We start from the raw sequence: 25582 nt of genomic DNA on the forward strand, positions 1-25582 counted from the left end.
TTTTATTTTCCAAAATTTATTTCACTTTGATCGATATAATATATAGTTTTTTTGGTAGCGACCATATGTTGTAATCTGTTACAGGTTAATATTGAATTTAAATTAGAAAAAATTGAAATGGAATATATTGATCTAAAAAATAAATATGTTATCTTCCGCCATAACAAGTGCCAGACTGTAGGTGTACTCAAGTCAAGAACTTCTAACATGGAACTTACGATAAGGATTTGTCTATTCCCTTGTTTACAAACGAGAGTTATTTTTATACCCTTCACCACACTGTGGTACAGGGTATTATGTCTTTGTGCATATGTTTGTAACAGGCATAAGGAATCAAGATAGACCCATGGTTCCTTTTGAGAATATGCATATAATCACTTTTTAAGTCGATTTATGCATGTCCGTCCGTCTGTCTGTCCGTGTTAAATTGTAAACAAAGTACAGGTCGCATTTATTATCCGAATTGGATGAAATTTGGCATACGTCACTTATTTGGCCTAAGGACCAACCCTATTGAAAATGGGAAAAATCGGTTCAGATTTAGATATAGCTCCCATATATATTTTCGTCCGATTTAAGGTAAATGGTGCTCCAAAGTCCCTATATATCTTTCGATTTGCACGAAATTTGGCACAGCGTACTTAATTAAGCCTAGAATGGTGTGTGCTAAGTTTCATAAAAATCGGTTCAGATTTTTATATAGCTCCCATATAAATTTTCGTCCGACTTTACCACTTTCCTTACTGGTTTTTTATTAAAAATGTAAACGGCAGACCGAACTTATTATACACTTCGCCATGAACTTTTGGAAAAACTTTTAAGTACTCGGATAAAAGCGGATATTACTATCGAAATCAGAAAAAAGGTTATACGAGGACTAATGGTAGCAAGCATTGATTATTTTGAGGTCATTTTCAACCACTTTTTTGGAACATATCATTTTCATATTACGGTTTGATCATTTTTATGAGATGACAGATAGTGAAGCGATCCATTTTCGTCAATGCCAGTCTTTCAATTGAAAAGAAAAAAAAATTCTTTAACAATATAGTTTGGAAGATGTCGAATTCTAGTTTCATACTTTTGGAATCACAAACATAGCATGCAACAACCCTAGCATGCACACAACTACCGACATTATATGGCATCCGATTAATAATTTAAATTGTTACAAACCGTATGACATATTTAATATAACCTGCATTTTATGGTAAAGCGAATAAAATGCTGTTTCATTTATTCACTTTCGTTTTAGATAAAATACCTTAGGTTATCTAATTTGTTTTAGTTTATTTACAAAAATGTTTTGTGTCACTACGACAAATCTCTTTAAAATAAAATATTGAAATACTGTTGATCAACAATGCGTCTCAGTGACAATTAAAACACGAAAATGTCAAAAATATGAAATATAATTCAATTAAAAATCTTCAAAGTACCAAATGTCGATCCTATATTACTACTACTAACCCACCCTAGTACGGGTTTCGAGGGTGTATGTGCTCCCTATATATAGAAAGTTAGCTCCCTCGCTAGGCTAGGCAGGGGCTGGTGTGAGAGGCCATGGAACGAACGATAACATTCAATGAAAAAAAAAACAGTAAGGAAAGTAGGAAGCTATGGCTGCATCTGCACCAATTTCAACAAAACCCAATAGCGTCATTCAAGTCTCAATTTGATACGTTATGCAAAATTTCGTGTTAATCGGACAAACATTAGGAGTTTGGTGCACTATTTACGGACGAAAATACATATGGTAGCTATATCTAAATCTGAACCGATTTTCACGAAACTTAGCACACATCATTGTAGGCTTAATTCAGTACGCTATGCCAAATTTCGTGCAAATCGAAAGATGTTTTGGGGCTTTGGTGCACCATTTAATTAAATGGGACGAAAGTATATATGGGAGCTATATCTAAATTTGAACCGATTTTTCCCAATTTCAATAGGCTTCGTCCTTGGGCCAAATAATTGAGCCGAGCCAAATTTCATCCAATTTCGACCTGTACTTTGTTTATAATTTAACACGGACAAACGGACGGACATGCATAAATCGACTTAAGGGGACACCCCCATTCTCGGGGTCAAAAAATTTGTTGATATAATTCGAATCTAAACTAATTAAAGAATGTCCCTACAAAATTTCAAATGAAAATCTCAAGAACTCTTGAAGATTTAGCCGATTTATTGTGTCAGCATCAAGTGACGGCTGAAGGGCTTCTAAAACTTTAAACGCGTTTTTCTCTAAACATTTTTTTGCGAATGGCGGGCACGATAACTCAAAAGCTAATAACCCAATCGATTTCAAATTTTTACACGTTTCTCTGTAAGTGTATAGCTCTCGTATGAACTTGGATAAAGCCAATCGGTGAAGATCTTCCTTACTTTTTAGTGAGGAGTTATCAAGCCCGCCATCAAAAATAAGGACGTTTCTTTAATTACAAAAAACAACAACAAAACAATAACAAAATTTTTTTGTAAATTATTTTTCTTCCTTTTTAAATCTTCAAATATATATGTGCATAGTTACAAACCTTAACAAGCATTGGTATTCATTTACCAGCCCATTTAAAATCTTAAAAATAAAAAGTCGAGAATGGTGGGGGGAGGGTTCCCATAAAAAGTGATTCTATGCATATTCTAAAAAAGGTACCATGTGTCTATCTCGTTTCCTTTTGCCTGTTACAAACATATGCGCAAAGACATAATACCCTGTACCACAGTGTGATGAAGGGTATACTTATTAAAAATTAAAAAAATTGACACTGTAAAGAGAGGTACCGGAAGGAGTAGACCGACGAGTTCCATCTTCCAACATATTCTAAGAACGGTAAAATACATTATGTTTTTGCAAAGTTTCAATGAATTCGGATATTCCGTTTGCTTCATATGTTGAAATTTTGAAAATGTTGACTCTTTGTGGTATTGGAAGAAGTGGAAGGATAAGTCCAATCTTTCAACAATATACGGTCATGGTTATAACATTAGGTTGTGCAAAGTTTAATTTTCATCAAAATGTTGACCATTTTATAGGGGTGGTACCAGAAGAAGTGGATCGATATCCTCCATCTTCGAACTTAATCTAAGTTTAGAATAAATATTACCATGTGCAAATTCTGAATGAAGTCTGTTATTCCCTTCGAGAGTTGTCATGCACAGACAGACGTATGGAAGGACGGATATTTGTAAATTGTCTGAAACGGATTTGATCCCAAAAAATATGGTGTCTTAATCCAATATTTCGATGAGGCACATCTTACCCTCATTAGCCATAACGCTGAGGGTATAAAATGTCGTTCATTATATCATAGATAAGGTTCCTAAAGACAAAGAATCGAAATTCGTATGTTTTCATTGTATATTTCCATTTTTACCCGATCCGTTTCATTTTCATTGGAAGATTCGACATTGATTGCAATGTCATAGCCAAACACTTATGATTCTTCACCAATAATAAACCCTTTTCAAGTACCATGGGTATTCGTTGATAATGTTGAACTTCTCCTGAGCGATGTCAAAAATTTAGCAATATTAGAATAATAATCGATGCTGATGTTTCGTGTCAAGTCTCTCTTTTAAAGATTCGACGATAAACCAAAATTATTTTCTTCACTTGATGAGGGGCTCGGGGGATCAGGTCATGCATCGTCATTGATTTCCTTAAACTGGTAATAACACAATTGAGCAATGTCCTGCTAGAAATTGGCTAGATTTTCCTTGAACTTAAATCAGATTCTTTTGTTCTTTTTTCGAATTGTAAACAATCGAAGGGCACACCAAAACACGACCAACCAGTTTCGTAAAGTCGAACATACGTAGCACAATACATTTGATGAGACCTCGGATTGTCTACAGCTCTACGTGGACTATGATTTTTTTTTCGATGTATGCTCTCGTTCGAAACTATAATCCTTAATAAAACCTTTGTGTGTATTTAATCAGTTAGAAATGTACTTTTAATTAAAAAATTCTTAAGAATACAAAATATTTACAATAACTTAGCATATCACAAGATTTAAATTTATAATCTAATATAAAAAAAATTGTATTATTTTCTAATATTTCTCTTTCTTTTCATCTGATTTTTTATCAACACAGTCTTCGTTTTGTATATCTTTCGATAAGAGGAAATTTTCATTGTCCCATGGCTGTAATTTAGTTGAGCCAAAGACAATGTAAAATAGGTTACCCAAGCCAAAGACAATGGCTGAAATTGCAAAGACAATTTGCCATTCGGTACGATCGTCCTAAAAACAAAACAAAAATTAATTATTTATATACATTGAAAAATAAACAATAATAACCTACCTCATTTTTGACTATCAAACCCACCAAGAGTGGCGTCAATATTGGTATAATATTAGCCGATGTATTCACAATACCCATTAGAATGCCAGCATGATTGGGCGACAAATCAATGGTATTCAGGGCACTGCCAATTGTGGAACCAGCATTAATGCCCACATTAGCTGTCATCAAGACAATAGCCAATGTCTGTTGACTTTCACCAACAAAACCCACAGCTATTAGACCAATGGCGGGAACCCAAAATGCCAATGAATTGAATGTCTTTCTAATCGCACTTAAAGTCAAGATCTTCTTTTGCAGCAACACATCCGATAGTATTAAATAAATATAAGACATACACCACATAGCGAAATATGGTAAAGCTGAAAATAATGCATTACTCTTCATATCCATGCCCAGGACACCATTCATATATGAGGGAATCTCAGCTTGCAAGGTTGAGAAACCCCATGATTGAGCAGACCTGGCCACCAACAAAGCCCAGAATGGCATTGAGGTCATAATTGCTGCCCATGGCACAGGTATTTTCTTGGGTGTCTCCCCTGCATTCACATCTTTCAATGGGTTTTTGGAATTTTCAATATAACTGCATTCAGCTTCTGATATAAATTTCGATTCACTTGGACTGTTGGCAGCTAATATAATCCACAAAATACACCATATGACACCAATTGCACATGAAATATACGAAATACCCGGCCAACCCATACTCGATGCCGCAATTATACCACTCAAAAACATTGAGAGAACAGTACCGCACTCAATTCCGGTATTTGCTAAAGCGCCTAAACGATTCCTTTCGCTCACCGGACACCAAGCAGCCAAATGGGCATGTATACTGGGAAATAGTAAACCTTGGAATAGACCTTGCACGACTCGAATGCCACAATAAACTTGCCAACCACCCCAATCCACGGTGAGGGGTATTAGCAAAGCCGCCAATGCTGAACCCAATGTTGATATAAACATTGTCAACTTGGCCCCAAAACGTCGACAAAAATAGCCACCGGGAAATTGTGTCACAAAATAACCCCAAAAGAAACTGGACAGAATGTAGGATTTTTCCATTTCATTCCAATCGTATTCCTGAAAATGAAAAATATATATAAATTTTGTAAGATCGTTAATTGAACTCATAATAAAAATTACAATAGAATCTTTTAGACAACTAATGGTTATCTTAGAAGAGATCTATTGAAAAATCCTTAGTCTAAAATATAGATGGCGCTAAACCCTCAGCTTAACACATAGATAGCGCTACTAAAATTGAATTTAATACTAATGATCAAAAATATGTCTTCTGAAAATATCGGTTCCATTTATCGCAGTGTGGTGAATGTTATAATTGCCGACAATTTGGTTAAAAAAGTGTAGATCTAAAAAATCAAAAAGCTGTTACTTGAATTGGCGAAAGAGTCCAATGGGTACCTACGCACTAATATCGGTAGGAAAGGAACACTCAAGCATTAATGCCCTTTTATATGTAGAGGACCTGTAGAGGATGTTTTCTATTAGTGGAATTCTTTGATCAATAGAAAATCGTCCAAGATTCTATATATTGAAGCATTTTATAGGTATCCTTTTTATTTGATATTTTGAATGACTTCTAACTATAAAATACCAATTGAAGATCTTGAAGAACTTGATGAAGGTTTCAATTTTCTGTCTATTATCTTTCCGTAAAAACCTGAAGAGAGTCTGCTATAGAAAACTTTTAGAAGGACTTCTGTGCAAAATTTACCATTTCTAAGCACAAACTTACTAATTACAGTTTGACGTACGACAATGTATTGTTTACTTGTTTTGGCTTGGATTGTGTTTTTAATTACTTCCACATACACCGCATTCGATTCTGGTCAAATAAGAACCCTATTATGGTAATTATCCGTTTATATTTAGGGGGTGAAATGGGCCTAAAACTTTATTTTTGTCTGCTTTCTGGTCGATCCAGAGGCGACAGTTAAGAATGTAATATGACCAAACAATAAGCATGACCGTTTCAATGAAGAAGGTTAATATTTTGTGTAAAAAATTGCCAAATTTGTATTATGGGGCGTATATATTTATACGAGATGATATTTTGGGGGATGCAATGAACCTTTGGATCCATTATTATATGCAGAAAATCATAATCTGGCAAAACCCTTAAAATGGCTCAATATTCCGAGGGTCAAATCCATCAAAACCTAATGTGACAAAATTTTTATTTTATGTCGATCTCGGGAAAGCAAGTTTTGGAAAATATATCAAGGTTAGAGTGTGGAGCTGTTGACCTATAATGGTCAAAAGGGTTAAATAGTGCGAAATATTGCCCAGGCTCAGAATATACAAAATCAGAATGTTAAATTTTAGTAGTAGTTGTCTCTAGAACACCTTCTTCGTCTATACTTACCGGAAAATCTGGGTTTGTTGTTTCGGCATTTGTCATGGCAACCACTGCTACACCAGCATTGAATTTGGCAATATAATTTACGGTAATGGACAGAAACAGCAAAAACACCTGCAGATGTCGTTGGCCCAAAACGGGTCCTGTTTAAGGAAAACCAAAAAAAAAATAAATTACAATTTGTGAATAAAACTTCGAACATATTGCAATAAGTGCTACCGATGTAGCATATTATACGCTTGAGTTGTTTATATAAGCAACTGACGCCAAACATTTTATAAAATACGGATGATGAAAATTTGATTATTCAATATATTAACTCGAAGTCATTATATATCGTAATATCTTAAATGGCGCCCAACGCCTAACAAAATTATAGAAATGAATAATATTCGCAATGGTAGTCTACATGTTTTATTCAATATAAAATACGTTTGTGTTGGTCCAATGTTATTCTATCTATTGAGATAGTTCTTATCGGCTGCGAAACCTCGCTTATTTTAACTTTTGAAAATATAAAAGGCCAATTGAAGGTCTTTTAAATATCTGCCCATAAAATACATTCGTCAGATTATATGCTGGAATTGTTTATTTAGGCAAATGACGCCCAGCATTTTATATATTAACTCGAAGTCATTATATATCGAAAATCTTAAACGGCGCCCAAAGCTCAACAGAATAATAGGAAGGAAAATATTCCCAATGAAAATTTCCATGTTTTATTCCATGTAAAGTAAACTTGCATTGGCTAAAGACTTTGTTCTTATTTATATTGTGATAGGTGGCCCCAAGGTGAATGTCTCCTTCAATAACTGTTCTTCAGAAAAGACAACATATTTTGTAACTTGAAATTCCAATTAAATGGAATTATTTAAAAAAATTTCGTATTTTGAAATTACGAGAGAAAAATCACAACATTTTAGATAGAATCCATAAATTTCAAAACATACTACATCGCTACCACTACTAGTAGTTTGGAAACTAGTATATATCTGCCTACGTTTTGGTGTGGCCCTCATATAACTGTACCACTCATTTTCGAGATTCTAAAGTGAATATTCGCACTTCCTACTAGCTGCTCTTAGAAGGTGAAAAACATATTTGCAGAAAATGTTCAATGCAGGTCAATGTGTTGACCTTGTCCGCATATAAAGCTTCCGCCCTTTTTTCCGCTTTGGTATTTAGATGATCTTAACAAACATTAGAGACTGGAAGTTGGTATTTCGTTTTCTCGGATTATAACTCATTGTAGACAAATGTGATCGATTTTAAATATGGAATGCATAAAAATTTCGATCTCATCGAACTAAAAAAGTATTACTTATTATATTTTCAGAATTTTAGTTTTTAATCACGAGGATATTATATAAAATTTCACAAAACATGTTTTGAATTTGATTATTTTTTAAGTGACTGTGATAATATTTGTATTGCATTTTTAATGTTATATAAAATAGCTTTCTCACACAACATTGTTTAATTAATAACAACTATAATTTAAATTTAAGATTTTTTATTTGTTGTTTTGTTATTAATTCTTAATTTATTATTTTTTGTCTTCTTTTGTTTGGAAATTAATTATTATCCTTTTTATATCACTTCCACTTTGTTAATTTTTTTCTTTCAATTTCATTACCCTTTGGTATTTCGGCTGTCATTTTTGATTCAATTTAATTATTTTTCTGTATAAAATATCCTTCACTTTTCTGCAGCCGTTCGTTCCACTACCGCCAAAGTGGACGTTCGTTTAACGACTCAATTATGTCATCTAAAATCCGCGAAAATGAAAACTTTGCCCCTGTTTCGACACCGCACAGTAGAGTTAGTTAATCATATTATCATAAACAAATATAAATCAAAGTCAATAAGAATCGAAAACAACGATAATCGATGATAACAGAAACTACAGCAGTAATCGCGCTGGCTCGGCTAGATAGGGAGAATATTTGCAAATAATCCGCCAAAGGAAATTCAACACGAACAAAACAAAAAAATAATATTTGATTTAAAAAGTGGATGTTTGATAGTACCCTACACAATGCAGTGATTTCTAGTGGGTTATTTGTAATCAAATGTTGATAAAGATGTTTAAAATTAGTATCTATTCGTATGTGTTGAGCTTATTTTTGGGTAACAGAAGTGTGGGAAAATGTGTATATTAAATAAAACCGAAAACATGGGATTTGAACACTCCACAGCATCTTTTGATGACGAACATAGTGGTTCGCATTTTTCTTTATGTTCGGGAATAGAAGGATATTTTTCTATCCGTGGAAATCTGCGATAAACAGAAAATCGTCCGATTCTTTTATCTAATAAAGGCCGTAACTTTCACGGAAAGTCGTTCATTTAAAACTATGACGGACTTCTAGCTATAATAAGTCAATTGAAGGTCTTCAATGTATTGATAACTTGAGAATCAATTATATATGTGTCCATAAAATAAAGGTTCTTTCTATAGAAGAACGGTCAATTAATATAAAAAATCTGAAGAGGGTCTGCAATAGAAATCTTGCGGAAGGACTTCTGTATCCGGTAGGCATAGATGATCTGTTATTTTACTCCATAGTAATATTTCACTGGAAATTTTTACATTTTTTAGCATAAACGTACTAATTTGACGTACGACCATGTGTTGAGTTGTTTACAGTGACTTGGACTTAGATCTCAGAAGAAGGAAGTAAATATTGTCGAATGAAGTAGTTATCGCCCAAATCGATATATGGGGCTATGTCAAAGTTTTCCAAGTCAGAGCTGTACGTCGAATAACTTTTAAATCCACTGTGTTGGGCGGCCAAAGAAGCACTGATTGGAACCGATGCGAGAAGATTTGGGGCAAACAAATTGTGTTATAACACTCAGAATTGATCGCCTCACGGTAATCAAGCGGGACAGTAGCCACATGACCGGTTTTTCCTAAGAAACATTTCATTTGAAGTCCTTTTTGTTGGATTTGGGTTATATTCGAAGGCCCACACCCTGGATTTCTGTATTGTTTCATGTTCATACATATATGTACATTATTTGTCATCTGGAAAGTCTGTTTAACTGTATTTTGAAGCACCGTTATCATCCTATGTATATATTCTTGATCAGTGGGCTTTAGTCATGTCCGTCTGTCCGCCGGCACTTATTTTGCACTTTATTAACAGAGCACGCATTTTGATACTTGCGTTAGCTGTTAAATGTTTTTATGAATTTTTAATATAAATGTATCCTTTGTAAACTCTAAATGGTGTAGAATAACATAATAAATATAAAATAATATAATAAAACACAATGTCTGGCACAAATTTCTTACTATATGCTTTTTTGGACTCTGGCCCTTTAAGAAAATTTATTGGTTTTCCCATAACTAAACGTGTTGTGGCAATATAAAAACCTTCAGACACAGGTCTTGATAAGACTATCAAATAAATCCCTCCTGACGTCATCAAAAATCCCAAGGGAATGTGGCTAATCCAATAATGATAATAAAAACACCTGTAAAAAAGATTTCATACTGTCTTCACAAAACATTTTACGTTTCTCTGTATTTTGTCCTAAGGATTAGATTCTTTTCGCTTTACTGCAATTATCAACACAAGTCGAACAATTTTATTGATTTTTAATAACACCCAATGGCTTATAAATCAATGCAATCTAAATATGTTATTATCGCATCGAAGATGAAACGTCATTTGGACAATAATCTTATCACGATATTTGACCACCCTAAACATATGCGCTAGGCACTTCACTGTGGTGTTGTGTTTAATTAGCAGTTCATAGTTGAAACACACTCGAATGTACATACACCTACGTACTTCAATTTGATGTTAAACCACTCATAAATTTTCCAAATTGCTTGGCCAAATAATTTATTAAAAACATACAAAAAATAAATAACTATGTTTATGTGTTTTGTTTAGTTAGATAATCTGTCAAGTGTGGGAATCGAAATTTTGAAGATAGTTTTAAGATAATCAATATTTTTAAATGTTTGTTTATTTTGAAAATATTAATACAAAATAGGTCATTTGAAGACATACATGGAAAGTACGAAGAAGTTACAGTGAGATGACATGTCCACTAGTCTCGCTCCGTCGTCATACTGCCATCATGGGCTTCTTTAGTAGAGCGTATGGCTACAAGCACACAGCCATTGAGCAGCAATTGATGTGAGTAACCCTTTCTAGAGAGGAATGGAGTCTGAACATTAATACAATGCCTTGCTCAGCAAAGAGGCTGATTAGATTGTAGAGGAAGTGAGCAAAGAGCTCACAACAAAAAAGAAGCAGTATCTGAGGCACAACGGCGATGAACCGGAGAAATAATCGCGAACAGCATACTGATGCTCAGAAGGATAAGACCTACCATCCCTACACTTTTTCGGAAGAGGATGGCATGTCTGACTAAGGGAAAGGTGTCCTTCGTGCCAAACGCTGTCTACTTCAACAACGGAAAACCCAGAATTGAAGAGAAGGATACCACAGAAAAATAGCGGGGGAGAAATACCCAACAACATAAGTGAATAGTTATCGACGCCTAAGAGGCTGGTCTACTGGAAGGCAATTGATAGGTGTCATCTAGAGGGTAAATACAAGGTCTCTGGATAAAACCAGATCAATTACCAACTTTTTAATGTAAAAACAGTTTTCCGACCGAGAGCCTGTATAATATGCCACAAAACCATGTGCTTTCTCTTCTCCCCAGAGGTGTTTACATCGGTCGCAGCTAAATTGAAGCCGGGAATGGCAATATTTACCTAGCTAACCCTTCTAGACCATATAAATATTAAGGTCCTAATAACCAAATAAACCAATATAATAGAAGTAGAGGGAATATATTAGATATAACAATATGTTCAGCGAACATAATAGTCGTTGTCCAGGATTGGAGAGTCTAACAAGCGTACTTCTTCTCTGACAACAAATATTTTTTTTTTGGCTAAAATATAGTACTGGCTACAATCGAACCCTCAATCAATAGTTAGTAGGATAGTCAAAATCAAATCATGGGATAGCATAGCACCAGAATAAATGCACTCTGTCAACTGTTACTACACAGATGGCTAACAGCACCCGTCGTCTTTTTATTGAAGAATCGGGACGGAGATTTGAATTACCCTGTCAGATCACAATAATATCCTACGATCCTGAAGGAGGAGCCTGACCTTCCCTCCACTTCCTCGGAGGATGGTAAATCTGACACTACATCCTGGTAGTCGGGGGTTTGAATATCTCTCCGCCGAATTGGTTAATATTTTGTATTCTATCAATGTCGGTATATATTTAGTTATAGTTCTTGTATAAACTCTATACGAATTTAAGGTAGTTTGAGAATTTAAGATGTAAAATTCCCGGTCTAGTTTAGACATTTTGAATGTTCACTTCATTGTGGAGGTAATATTGTATTTACTTGAATTTTCACAAATCCAATAAGTCCTATTACTAACATATACAGAATTTCAAGATTCTACCCTTATCGTCTGGGCTTTGATTACTACTACACAAATCGAATTTCATCCAATAAATAGAATTGAATGAAATTTGGCACAGCTCATTTATTTGCCCCATGGACGAACCCTATTGAAATTGGGAAAAATCGGTTCAGATTTAGATATAGCTCCCATATATATTCTCGTCCGCTTTAAGGTGAATAGTGCGCCTAAGTCCCTAAATATCTTTCGATTTGCACGAAATTTGGCACATTGTACTGAATTAAGCCTAGACTGATGTGTGCAAAGTTTCGTGATAATCAGTTCAGATTTAGATATAGCTCCCATATGCATTTCCGTCTGATTTAATGTAAATGGTGTACCAAAGTTCCTATATTCCTTTCGATTTAGCATAGCGTACTGAATTATGTCTAGAACGATGTGTGTTAAATTTCGTGAAAATCGGTTCTGATTTAGATATAGCTCCAGTGCACCAAAGTCCCTATACGAAATTTGGCATAGCGTACTGAATTGAGTCTAGAATGATGTAAATAGCATACCAAAGACCCAAAGCTTTTCCGATGAGCAAAAATTTTGTACAATGTTCTGAAATTAATAAAAATTAATCTCTGGCAAGTTTCATTGAAATCGGTCCAGTTTTAGATATATCTCCGACATATATATTTTCGACAGATTTTAGGTAAATGGTGCACCGAACTCCTAATATTTGTCCGATTGACACGAAATTCAAATTGAGACTGGAATTACGTTATTGCATTTTTTCTTGAAATAGGTGCATATATATTTTCCATATATATTTCGAACGGGTGTCTGATTAAGATTAAATTTTGAACAGTGCGACATACCGAATACCGTGAATCAAGTGGGCTATAAATCGCTTTGCATATATTTGTCCCATTGTACACAAACGATTCTAAATCTGCCCGAATGAAATTAAATTTAGCATAGGTTGCAGAAAGGCATGTATATGATGTTAGTAGGTTCACTTATGTTAGGATACATATCGCTCATTTGCTACAAGACATTTGCTGCAAGGCATAACTCAAAAGACATGATTTTGCAGAAAATGCGTTTTAAGTTTTCAATTTACTCACACTTTATATGGGATAGAGGAACATCTACAGCTTCTCAATTAGAGTGTGTAAGAGATATTGATATGCATTTTTTACACAACATGAGGTCTATTATATCGAACAATCGTGCTTCATTAACTCGAATATCACGTTGTTTTAGTTATGCCTCGCTTACACCAAATGAGCGATATGTAGAATATATCCAAAGTGGTGAAGAGTATCATATAGTCGGCCCAGTCCGACTTTACTACTTTCCTTTCTGTTTTTTATACCCTACACAACTATGTTGTCAGGGTATTATAGCTTTGTGCAGCCCCAAAAGTTTGTAACGCCGCGAAATATTGGTCCTAGACCCACCTTTAAGTATACCGATCGTCATATCTCGACTAGCTGAGTCGATCTAGACATGTGTGTCCGCCCGTCCGTCCGTCTGTCCATTATAATTTGTAAACACGATACAGGCCACAACTATGGACCAATCTTCACGAAATTTTGCATGTAGGATGGGTTCTGGCCAATGAAGACCCCTATTGTTTTTGGGAAAGATCGGTTAATATTTAGGGGATGAAATGGACCAAATACTACATTTTTGTCGGTTTTTCTGGTCGCTCCAGAGGCCGCAATAATGGCCCGAACATCGTGAAATTTTCCATGGAGAAGGGGATTGGGTCAAAGAATAAGCATGCCTGTTTTCATAAAGATCGGTCAATATTTAGCGGGTCAAATGGACCCTGACTTTTGTGTGAAAAATGGCAAAATTTTTACTCTATAGCGTATATATTTACCCCTGAGGGACATAGGCCCGAGAAGATTATATTATATACAAGAGGAGTGGTTGACCTTTAAATTAATACCAATTATATTGTTGTATGTGCTCGGATGTGGGAGTTACACCTAAATATCTACAGGTATCTCCGTATTCGTATATTATTTAGTAACCCATTATCACTCTAGAGAGCGGAACTATAGCGCTGGCCGCTTTTAAATGTTCCATGAGGTTCCAGTTATGGTCAAGGACAACGCCTATAATTTTCGGTGAGGATCAGATATTAATTTTGGAATGAAGTGGACCGAAAACTACATTTTTATTTTCGTTATTTTCGAGTCGATCTAAAGACCACAAATGAGAGCCAAACATCACAACACAGCCCACGGTAAAGGGAATCTGGACAATAGCTGTACTGAATACTCGTAATATTCGGAAAATATGTCAGTGTGGGGAAGAGGTGCTGTTTACCTCTAATCGGGCAAGAGGGTGCAAATATCACGAAATATTGCCCAGGCTCAGAATAAACATCCGCAGAAAGTTTGAGTTCCGTGGTAGTTGTGTAGGGTATCGTATGGTCGGCCCCGTCCGACTATACTGCTCCGCTCACTGTTTTTTTTTGTAAATTGTTTAAAGTTTCTCTTTATTCAATTCCATTTTTAACACCCTGTAACTTTACAACTGAATGCACCATACAAAAGACAGCAAAATTATTTTTTTTTTTTATTTCGAGAATAAATCTGAAATAGTTTGATCGATACTTTACGAGAAATCTATCAGTACAGCCATCTGCCTAAAAATAATGGATTTATTTCCCCCCAACTATCAGCCCATGCGTCTGAGCATTGATAACCATTTTTGTAACTTTCGTATCATTTTGCACGAACTTTCACAAACTAGGCCTACGCCCCAATATTCTATATACACCTGTTTCGTCTGGTCTATTACTAACCCCCATACCAAATTTAAAGGTTCTATATTCACCACTTTCATCTGGCTGTTGGTTATTGGAATTATTAATTTCTTTACCTTTTAGTGCACTCCGTACCTTTATAGTAAAATTTTCAAAAACACCGCCATATCATCATACTTTAATTCTCTATATATAAATACATTTTAAATTATAATTCTGTTTCAAAACGAATTGTTATGAAATAACATGTTACCATACATTGTATCCCACTCTTGTCCTAAATATCAAATTTCAAATAAATTCCAATCCATTTACTTTATTTTATTTGTCTTTCTTAAATAAATATAATATGTTTTTTGTTCTTAATTATTTATAGTTACATAAATTAAAGAAATATATATGTTCCAAATTATAAATAAATAAATTCGTTGTGAATTTTGTTTATATCTTAAATTTTGAAATATTTTAAAGTAATTTTTAATATTTTCTTTTTTCAAAAGAAGGCACTTAATTATTATTTGAGGTGTGCTTAAAAGTTGCCACATTTTTTTCATTCAATTCTTTGATAAGGCACTTGATTTGAGAATAAAACCTTAAAGAAACCATGACAGATATACATATATATGTGCACTTAACTATTATCGTTTTCTTACTGACTAAACATTTGACACTACAATTTGTTTTAATCTTAAACATAATACTTATTTGTATATATGTATAATTAAAATTCATTAATTCAGTATTTAATGACAAAATTATTAGGCAACAATACAAGGTGCTGTTTAAGACGAACATTTATATTAAAAAATAAAAATAAAATGTGACTGTATGGATATGTGAATATGTGACTGTAAACTTTTTTGATGCACGTTAACGACTTTCATCTTCTTCCTCTTGCAAACGCAAAATATCAGCTTTGTTCATAAAATAATAACTCGGTTGGCGTCCCTTCAAATCTTTATTTGTACGCTTTGCTCCGTTTTGTATCAGTATTCGACTAATGCTTTCGACCAAATTTGTACCCATGGCATAGTGTAGGGGTGAACGTTCCAACTGTTTGAGAAGAGTTCAAAAAAAAATTATTACATCGAGGAAATTCAAGAAATATTGTAAAATACGGTATGCTTACATTATCACCAATCTTTAAAGCCTCCGGACAGATTTTGACGAAATGTTCCACCAGCTCTTCGTCTTCTTTTAATATGGCTATATGCAGGGCAGTTCTTCCTGTTGTAAAGAAAATTAAGGGAATAGTTTATAATTGAAACAAAATAAGAAAGTGTACATCAGAAACAAAAGAAACCCAGTGAGCGGAACAGTATAGTCGGACGGGGCCGACCATACGATACCCTACACAACTACCACAACTATTTCGAGATAGTTGCACCCTCTTGCCCGATTAGAGGTCAATAGCACCTCTTCCATACACTGACATATTTTCCGAATATTACTAATGTTCAGTACAACCCTTCTAATTACTTATCCAGATTCCCTTCACCGTGGGTTATGTTGTGATGTTCGGCTTATAATTGTAGAATAAAAAAAAAAGAAAATAAAATAAGTTTTCGGTCCACTTCATCCAAAAATTATTATCTGATCATCAACGAAAATTATAGGCGTTGTCCTTGACCATAACAGGAACCTCATGGAAGATTTCAAATCGATCCGCCATATATTTCTAGTGTGGTAATGGTTTATTAAATAATATCTGAATACGTAAGCACCTGTAAATATTTACGTGTAATTCCCACATCAGAGCACATACATCCACATAATTGGTATCAATTTGAAGCTCAACCACTCCTCTTGGATATACTATCAACTTCTCGGGTCTAGGACCTTCAGGTGCAAACATATACCCCATAGAATACAAATTTTATAATTTTTCACACAAAAGTCAGGGTCCATTTGACCCGCTAAATATTGACCGATCTTTATCAAAAAAGGCATGCTTATTCTTTGGCCCAATCCCCTTCTCCATGTAAAAATTCGAGATGTTTTAGGCATAAAAAAACCGACAAAAATTAAGTATTTGGTCCATTTTATCCCCTAAATATTAACCGATCTTTACAAAAAACAATAGGGGTCTTCATTGGGCCGAAACCTTCCTACATACAAAATTTCGTGAAGATTGGCCCATAACTGTGGCAAATTATAATGGACAGACGGACGGACGGACACACATGTCTAGATCGACTCAGCTAGTCGAGATATGAGGATCCGTATACTTAAAGGTGGGTCTTAGACAAATATTTCGCGGCGTTACAAACTCTTGGGGCTGCACAAAGCTATAATACCCTGACAACATAGTTGTGTAGGGTATAAAAATCAAATCCATGAGCGAAATTCTATTGAAACTTTTCTTTAAAATCCACTCGTGACAAGTCCACAAATTCTTCAAAACCTTTCTTTAAAAATAGGTCCATACATTCTTTTGAAAACTTTCTTTACAAATCGACTCCTAATAGGTCCATAAATTCTTCTGAAACATTTATTCACGAATACACAAGATTTCTACGGTCTATCAAATGAATTTTAGTCGATAGAAATGTGCACGGATGCCTCAATTTCGCATCAATGTACTGTGACACAACTGCCGTTTTTTATAACCTTCACCACACTGTGGTGCAGGGTATTATGTCATTGTGCATATCTATGTAACAGGCAAAAGGAAACGGAATGGACACAGGGTTCCTTTTGAGAATATGCATAGAATCACTTTCGGAGTTGATTTATGCATGCCCGTCTCACCGTCCGTCCGACCATGTATTTTTGTGGACAAAGTACAGGTCGCATTCATGATCCGATTTGGATGAAATTTGACACAGGTCACTTTTTTGGTCCAAGGACGAACTGTATTGAAATGGGAGAAAATCGGCTCAGATAAAGCTCCCATATATACTTCCGTCCGATTTTATGTAAATGGTAGACTAAACTCCCAATATGGGTCCGACTGTGTCAACATTTTGCACAGAGTACTGAATTAGGTACTGATAGATGCATGCGAAGTTTTGTTGAAATCGGTTCAGATTTACATATAGCTCCCATATATAGTTTCGTCCGATTTTATGTAAATGGATCACTATACTACCAACATTTGTTCGATTGAGGCAAAATTTTGAATAGCGTATTGATGTTCGAGAAGTTTTGTTGAAATCGGTTCGGATTTAGATATAGCCCCCATATATATTTTCGTCCGTTTTAATGTAAATGGTGACGTTGTTGCGTTGTGGCAGATACAGACCTAGCTTATATATACTTCGAACTGTTGCTTTAAATAGATTTACATAAATTTGTCCCATTGTGCGCAAACAACTCCAAATCTGCCCGAATGAAATGAAATTTAACATTGATTGCAGGATGGCATATGTTCGGATAGATGTTAGTCGGTCCAGTCCGACTTTACTACTTTCCTTACTGAATTTTTTTAACGAACTTATCCAGGGTTAATCCTTGCCCAGATCTTGTTTGCTGCCTAAGATTTTTGGTCCATTAACCTAACATCACCTAGTACGGTGGATTTCGTCTACACCCAAACTTAATACAACATAGTGGGTATAAATCTGAATCTTGTAGAATAGTAGATTTTTTACTTCCGAATCCAGCTGTAAAGTATTCTTACCATAATAATTTCTAGCCATTAATAACCATTTGCCTTCTGGTCCAGCCACAATTTCTTTAACTCGATCCACTTTATGATCACGAATCATTTGATGAAGTTCTTCGCGCATTTCCTATGGGATAATAAGAAATTATTAAATAAAACATTATCGATTAAAAATGTAAACCATTTTTTTTCTTGCATTCCTTTTCTATGACAAAAATAATTAAATCGAAATCCCTTACCTCCATAGGGCGTATTGTAGGCAAGTAAGTTGCCAATTCCGTGTGACCCTTCGACTCGGCTACTTCAATAATTGTCTTGTCATCATCCATAACGTCAATGATGTGATCATATCCGGCAATGGCAAAATACTCGAAGGGTTTTACATCACCTAATCACAGAAACAATAAACCATAAAAACCTCATTAGAAAAATACATATTCCACAACCAATCCCTTTCAAATTCCTACCAACAACTGCCAACGATATCAAATAACGGTCAATATCCTTGGCGTTGACAACTTGATTCGCCTGCAATGCAACATCTCGAGCCGTTCGATACAACTCATCACGATATGTTATATCGACTTTCGATTCCTCAATTAATTGTAGCAGACCACCACGACGATGTGATCGAGCACTGGCAAAATGTAACATACTCTGGCCATGTTCATCTCGTTCTTCTAGACGTTTGGATAATGCAGCTTCAGCTTCATCAGTATCATCATCGTCAAGTTGTTGTTCGGTTTCTATATCCTCTGATTTATCGTGCGTCACGTGACCATTCATTCGCGATGTTGGAATAATTTGTTTTTCTTCGGGGGAATCATTTTCTGAATTGGCCGCCAAGGCTGTTGAATCGGTGTGACTACTGCCTGAATGGATAGCCGCCTGTACTACTGTGCGTCCGTTTGTATTACGCTGTGCCACAAATGTTTGCAGGTAATTTGTCAAATATTGTAGGGGATCTTGTGGGCGTTTTTGTGCAACTTGTGTTAAAGCTTTGATCAAGGGATCTGCTAGGTCTGTTGAGGAAATCGAGATTAAAAAATTAGAATTTTTAAATATTTACCGATTCGGTTGTATATGTGCCGGGTAAACTCATAAAAACTATTATACCAATAACATTTGATATATTTTTTACTCACTTTCTGCTAAATATTTGCCTTGCTCTGTTTTAAATATGGGATTTTCTTCACAGCTGTGATTTTCTATTTTACCTAAAATAAGAGAAGACATTTAATAAAAATTATCAAAAAATGGGGTTTCATAATATCTTTAACACTACAAATTAATGCAACTAATAAAGCATTAAGAAGCTGATAATCCTACAAAAACATAGTTTAATGTGTATACTGGATTTAGTTATTATTTTTAATAAAAAAAAATGGAAAATACTAACAGATTGTAATTGAAGTCCCCCTTTTTTAACATCTATTTTGATCGCCTATAATTTTTATGGCAAATTCAGTATTTTTTGTTAAATTTTTTAAAAAGGAAATATTTGAAGTTTTTTTTTCTAAAATAACGGTACCAGACACTTGCAGGTTATATGAAAGTTTATACCTATCTGGTTTCCAGTAACCATATCCTTCATACTATCCTACGCCTGAGTGTAGTAGGATAGTATGAATTTATTTCTTATAGAAATTGATATCCAAAATTGGGATTCATATAAAGGGTGTCCCAACTAGAACACAATTTTAAAGTTGGCTCCATTCGAAGTGTGATTATTTGAAATATTGTTATTTTTTGCTAATACGAAGTTAGGTTAAATGGCTATGGACAGCGAATAGAGTTGATTAATTGGGTATTGCAGAGATAACATGAAAATGCTTATTTTGCCGATAAAATCCGATCCGATTTTGCCGATCTTCAGTGACGATGGATTTTTTATAGATTCAACAAGATGACGTCACATATCATAGAGTTAGAGATCTCCCAATTTGAATATGAGAATACATTCTGGTTGGCTGCTATCAGAAAAGACCTTCTGGTTTTCTATAGATGAAGACTATCTGGCCTTCTAATTCTTATGGAATCTTTTACATAAAATGGGACGAAAATATATATAAAAGCTATATAAAAATCTGAGCGGATTTAAAAACAAATAATGTCGTTGTTTTTAATCGACCGAACTTTTTATATCATTCAGAATTTCTTAAAACGTTCGGGACCTTCATATGAGGAGTATATTATTGCATTATATGGTAGCAGGTTGTTCGTCATTTGAAGGTTAAGAACTCCATTTGCAAAAATTTAAACGGTGCATTCGTATGAGACGAAACATTTGTATACTGAATAATTTCTGGAAAGAAGTCGTTTATTCACCAGGAATTCAATATGCCATCACGTCGATAAGAACTCGCGTCTCAAACCTTCAAAATACCTACAATGGGGGCCTAGCCTTTTGTCAAAGCATGGACCTATATCGATTGACTTTCTGTAGATATATATCAGCCTTTATACCAAACTCCAGCCACATCGGTGGAAAATATTAGATTGCAACTATACTAAAACTTAAACAGATATTAATCGTTTTAAAATCGTGCCCAAATCCTCCAAAATACGGAATAATGAGGAGGGCCAACCGTAAACTTGTGTCAATATTTATAATTTTGGGTTCTCCTCAGGGAGAACCCAAATATAAATTTGGTTATTACTTATACCAAAAGAAACTAAAATTTGGGAAGCGGAGTAATACGGGGGCTTCCCTAAAAATCGACCAATATTGTAAATTTTTATTATATATTCCAAGTAAGAACCCAAAATACAAAACTACAGTTGGTAAGGTTAAAAATGTGCCCGAAGCTTCAAAATGCCATATATTGAAGAGTACCGTTATATGCCGTCTACCCTAAAAAATTGACCGGTCATTGTCAATACTAAACATCTTAGGTGTTCTTGCAATCTATGTGCAAAATTTCAAAGCTCTATCTTAAACATTGCTATAACGAGCGACAGATAGTCTTTATGGGGTCTAAGATGAATATTTAGAGGTGTTACAAATGGAATGACAAATTTAATAGCTCACCACCTTGTGATAGAAAGTCTAAAAAATTGACATACTTAATATAAAGTTCTATACAACACTGAACACCAAAAGATATGGAAAGACGGTCGGACATACTTAATATTTTCGAAAAAGTGATTCCGTAAGTATCCTCAAAATTAACAAGAGATTATTTTTATAAAATAAATAAGACAAAATAAATATTATAGACGAAGGTCGTTTATCTGGTCAGGTCGCCTGTAGAAAGACCTGCAGGATTACTATAGACTAGAACCTCCGCTCTTGTTATTTAATCATGTATTCTATAGTACAAGACTACTCGGATACCAATGATAATTTATGGAGCCTATTTTATCAACCGTAACATCTCCACTCCGAATTATACGTTGTTTTTGGTCAAAATTTTATGTTTACCATTTAAAATCCATATTTTGACCGATCATAACGACGAAATATTAGACATTGATACATACGGTTTATACGATGCTTAATTCTGGAAGCATCGTATAAGTGTAATCCTGATCCGGACACGTACACATGATTTCATTTCAGGAGAGTCCACTAGATCAATTTAAAAAATTTTCATTGCAAACTTTTTGTATGAAAAAAATAATAATGTTAGAGTGGACCCTGGGTACCCAGCTTCCCCTCCCTAGGAATATTTCGCCCCCTTCCTCATATCATATTATATATTTTGGGAACAATATTAGATGTAAAGTACGAAAATTAAAAAAAAAACCCTTTGAATTTATAGTGGAAATATTAACGGCAGGAGTATTTTGCCAACTTGTAAACACATTTTTTCCCAAATATTGTTTTTTATGATTGAAGCATGGGTACACTCACTAAGTATTTTTTTTATCGGTTTATAATATTAATTCCTAATTATATATATTCGTAGCTATGGTATGAGCTAGGGTAAATCAAACTTTTCTCAGATCCTACAAAGGAAAAAGGATTTATATTCAAAAACAAGTAAAGTAAGGTAATTTCATTAATGTGCATTTTGAAAATATATGTACGGACAGTAGGAAATAAAAATTATCTACATCAGTATGTAAAAGCAACTCAATAGAAAATCTTTTAGACAAGACATGAAACTAAAAAAAACGAAACTAACATCAAATATTTAAAAGAAGAAATTGAAAAATGAAACTTACGAATCCATATGAAATTTTTGTAGGTTTTGTGGTTTTTGCTTTTGTTGACAACAAAAAAATCAGGAACAAAAAGCAGGGAGATAATAGAGGACACAGTTTTTTCTTTGTTTTGTTTTTCTTTTCATTTAATTGTATAATACAGTTTTCTTTTTTGAGTGATGGGTTTATTTTAGTTGTATTTACACATCTCTTTTTTATTTTGGCTTCAGAGTTAGTGTGGGGATGGGTTTGTTTAAGCAAATTTTTTTGGGAATTGGGGAGAGTAGGTGGTCATCACATCAAATCAATTGGCATTTAGTGGCGATCAGCTAAACTATTTTTCTTACGACGAAATATTTTCACCAACATTGAGGCAATGTGTTTGGAATTTGTCAGCGACATATCCTTTTCCAGCGACAGTATGTTCGTTACAGCCGTACAAAAATCCTGGAAGAGTATGTGTTCCACCGAACCCATAGACTGCATATTAATCAGGCGTACACTCAATTTCGATTGACGATTGGTGGTGAGGGCCAGCCCTCGTACGGAGCATAGATGACGTAAATTGTCCATTTCTTTCATGAGATTTGGCAAACGGACAATTGTGGTCATTTTTAGGCCGGTGCCCAAATAGGATGGTCGAGATTGTAAATAGCCGAGTAGATAGCTTTCTTTGAAGTGCAACTGCTGTTCGAGAAATGAAATACATCGCCCTACTCGGGTATAGACCGAACCAATATCGTCTGCATCTTTGGAGGTTGTGGTGGAAATTATGCGCAAATGTTCTTGACAATTTAACCACAAGGCCATATTGTTGGAGGCACTGACATAGACACCACGACCATATGGCCACAGGGAACCATTAAAGGCAATCGATTCCGCTTGCTGAACTTCATCTTTTTGATCGAGCAGAGGTATAAGAAGTCCATGTGAGTTGAGCATATCGTAAACCTCGGAATTATCTTCAAGGACCTCTGTTAGGGTATAATAACTACCCGGTTCCTCTTCATCAATGGCCTCTATAAACTCAGTGGTAAATATTTTAGCCATCATCAGACGTTCCGCCTGTTCAATTTGCCCAATGGTCAAGTTCAGTGGTAGCTCAAAGGTATCTAAATTTCTAGAACATTCAACCAGACAACGTACTACCAAATTGGAATCATCTTCAAATACGAAATAGGCTGTGTTCAGACGTTCACCATTCTGCATTGGGAAGTAGGCAATGCGTGGATGTGGCTTAAAATCGGAGGTGACAGACATGCAGTGCATATCCTTAATCAATGGCACCAAAAATTCCTGATACACCACATAGACATCGAAGTCTGGTGCTATTATGCCACAATTAATATCCTCCTCCAAATGTCGTTCTTTCGAAGTCTTCCTCAGTGCCGGCCAAATGACATCGAAGAGATTATGATCCAAACGTGTCTGGCGTTTCTTTATTTTCTCATACACCGAAGGTTTGAGGAAACGACTCAAATATCCCGTTACGGCAAGTTGTAGGGAATTATTTTCCGACAATGGTTTCTTCTGGGCCAAGGCGGATGCCGTAGCACCACTCCACACCTTGCTCGATTCCTGTATCACACTAAAACAACGATCCAGGGTACGTTGAATATCGCCATCCTGCAACACACGCCTCGAACTGTGCAAATCGTCGGGTACTAAGGTGGCGGATGGGCCATAATAAATAACGGTTTTGTTTTTGGTTTTGCATTTTTGTGGTTTTGGACGATCGGACGAACAGGTTACAAGTGTTGCAATTGGAGTTTTTGTTGTGAAAAGAAGACAAAAGAAGAGGAGAATGCAGAGAAGTGCAGATAAAGGATTCATTTTGAGATTTTTGTTCTAGTTTAATTGTTGATTTAGTTTTTTTAATACACACAACGCCAGCTATTGTCATCACACATTATCACAAATATTTTTTTTTTAAATATTTACAAAGAAAACTGAAGAGAACGAACAACAATAAAAGAAGAGAACACTTATTGCGATCCTATAAATGGAAAATATTAAAATAAAATGGTAGTTTGAAAATTTTTGAAATCCCAAACGAAATTAAACAATTAATTAAAATTCTTATTTACAATAGAAAAAAATTGCACATATAAACTTTCATCAAAAACACATTTACACAAAAAATAATAAAGGTGCTGCATTAAAAAGCCAGGTGCCATTCACACCATAAAGCCAACAAATTGATTAGAAAAATAAATAACGAAATATTAATCCTAACTTCTTCAAGAACTATGGGCATTTTTTATACCATACACAACTATGTTGTGGGGGTACTATACCTTTGTGTGGCCAACTGAGTTTGTAACGCCGCGAAACATTTGTCCAAAATTTTTTTACTGGAGATTCTGGAGATCATAATTATGACCAGAACATTACGAAGTTTTACACGGAGAAGGGGACCAAGGAATAAACATGATTTTTTTCATAAAGATCGGTCAATATTTACCGGGACTTTTGTGTGAAAAAATGACAAAATTGTTTATATATATTTACTAAAGGATAAGAAGTTAAAGTTGACCAATTATATTATCTATTCGGACGTGGGAATTATACGTAAATATTACAGGTTCTACAAATTCCTATATTGTTTAGTATTACCATTACCACACTAAAGGACGGAAATGTCTCACTGATCGCTATAACATTTTACATAATGGTCTGATTATGGTCAATGAAGCTTCGGAGATGATCATATTATATTTATGAAAGTTTAAATTTCGGTCGGTCAATCAATAAAAGTCAAAAGCTCCTCTTTCTTATCCTGGCATATTTTCCGAATCATGTTTTTCTGGGGTGATTTGGCCCAGTCTTTTTTCGCCGATTATAATTGTCAATTGACCGAAAATTAAACATTTGGATGTTTTTTCACGTCGCCCTATAGCCCACAATTATAATGGGCGATAAAAGACTGGGCCAAAT

The 25582-nt window shown here is 34.8% G+C and overlaps 2 protein-coding genes across 2 annotated transcripts in view; both read right to left on the reverse strand.

Annotated features, from left to right (window-relative positions):
- Positions 1–3937: 3937 nt before the first annotated feature.
- On the reverse strand, positions 3938–20090 carry LOC133337755 (putative inorganic phosphate cotransporter). The gene is made up of 11 exons (XM_061545960.1): positions 20060–20090; positions 19642–19713; positions 18964–19518; positions 18736–18884; positions 18512–18623; positions 16019–16116; positions 15768–15942; positions 6704–6840; positions 4312–5397; positions 4066–4250; positions 3938–3956 (listed from the first exon to the last, which is right to left on the reverse strand). Exons 1-11 carry the CDS (start codon positions 20088–20090, stop codon positions 3938–3940), a joined length of 2619 nt encoding a protein of 872 aa, XP_061401944.1.
- Positions 20091–22960: 2870 nt separating this feature from the next.
- LOC133337756 (titin-like) overlaps positions 22961–25582 on the reverse strand; it is a 57031-nt gene continuing 54409 nt past the window's right edge. The window contains exon 17 of the mRNA XM_061545961.1: positions 22961–24309. Coding sequence (XP_061401945.1) covers positions 22961–24309 — 1349 coding nt within the window. The remainder of the gene's footprint in view (positions 24310–25582) is intronic.

This window comes from Musca vetustissima, unplaced genomic scaffold (genome assembly GCF_032173495.1).
Source record: "Musca vetustissima isolate MV318-11 ecotype Yass unplaced genomic scaffold, APGP_CSIRO_Mvet_v1 utg73943, whole genome shotgun sequence".
Taxonomy (NCBI): Eukaryota; Metazoa; Arthropoda; class Insecta; order Diptera; family Muscidae; genus Musca; species Musca vetustissima.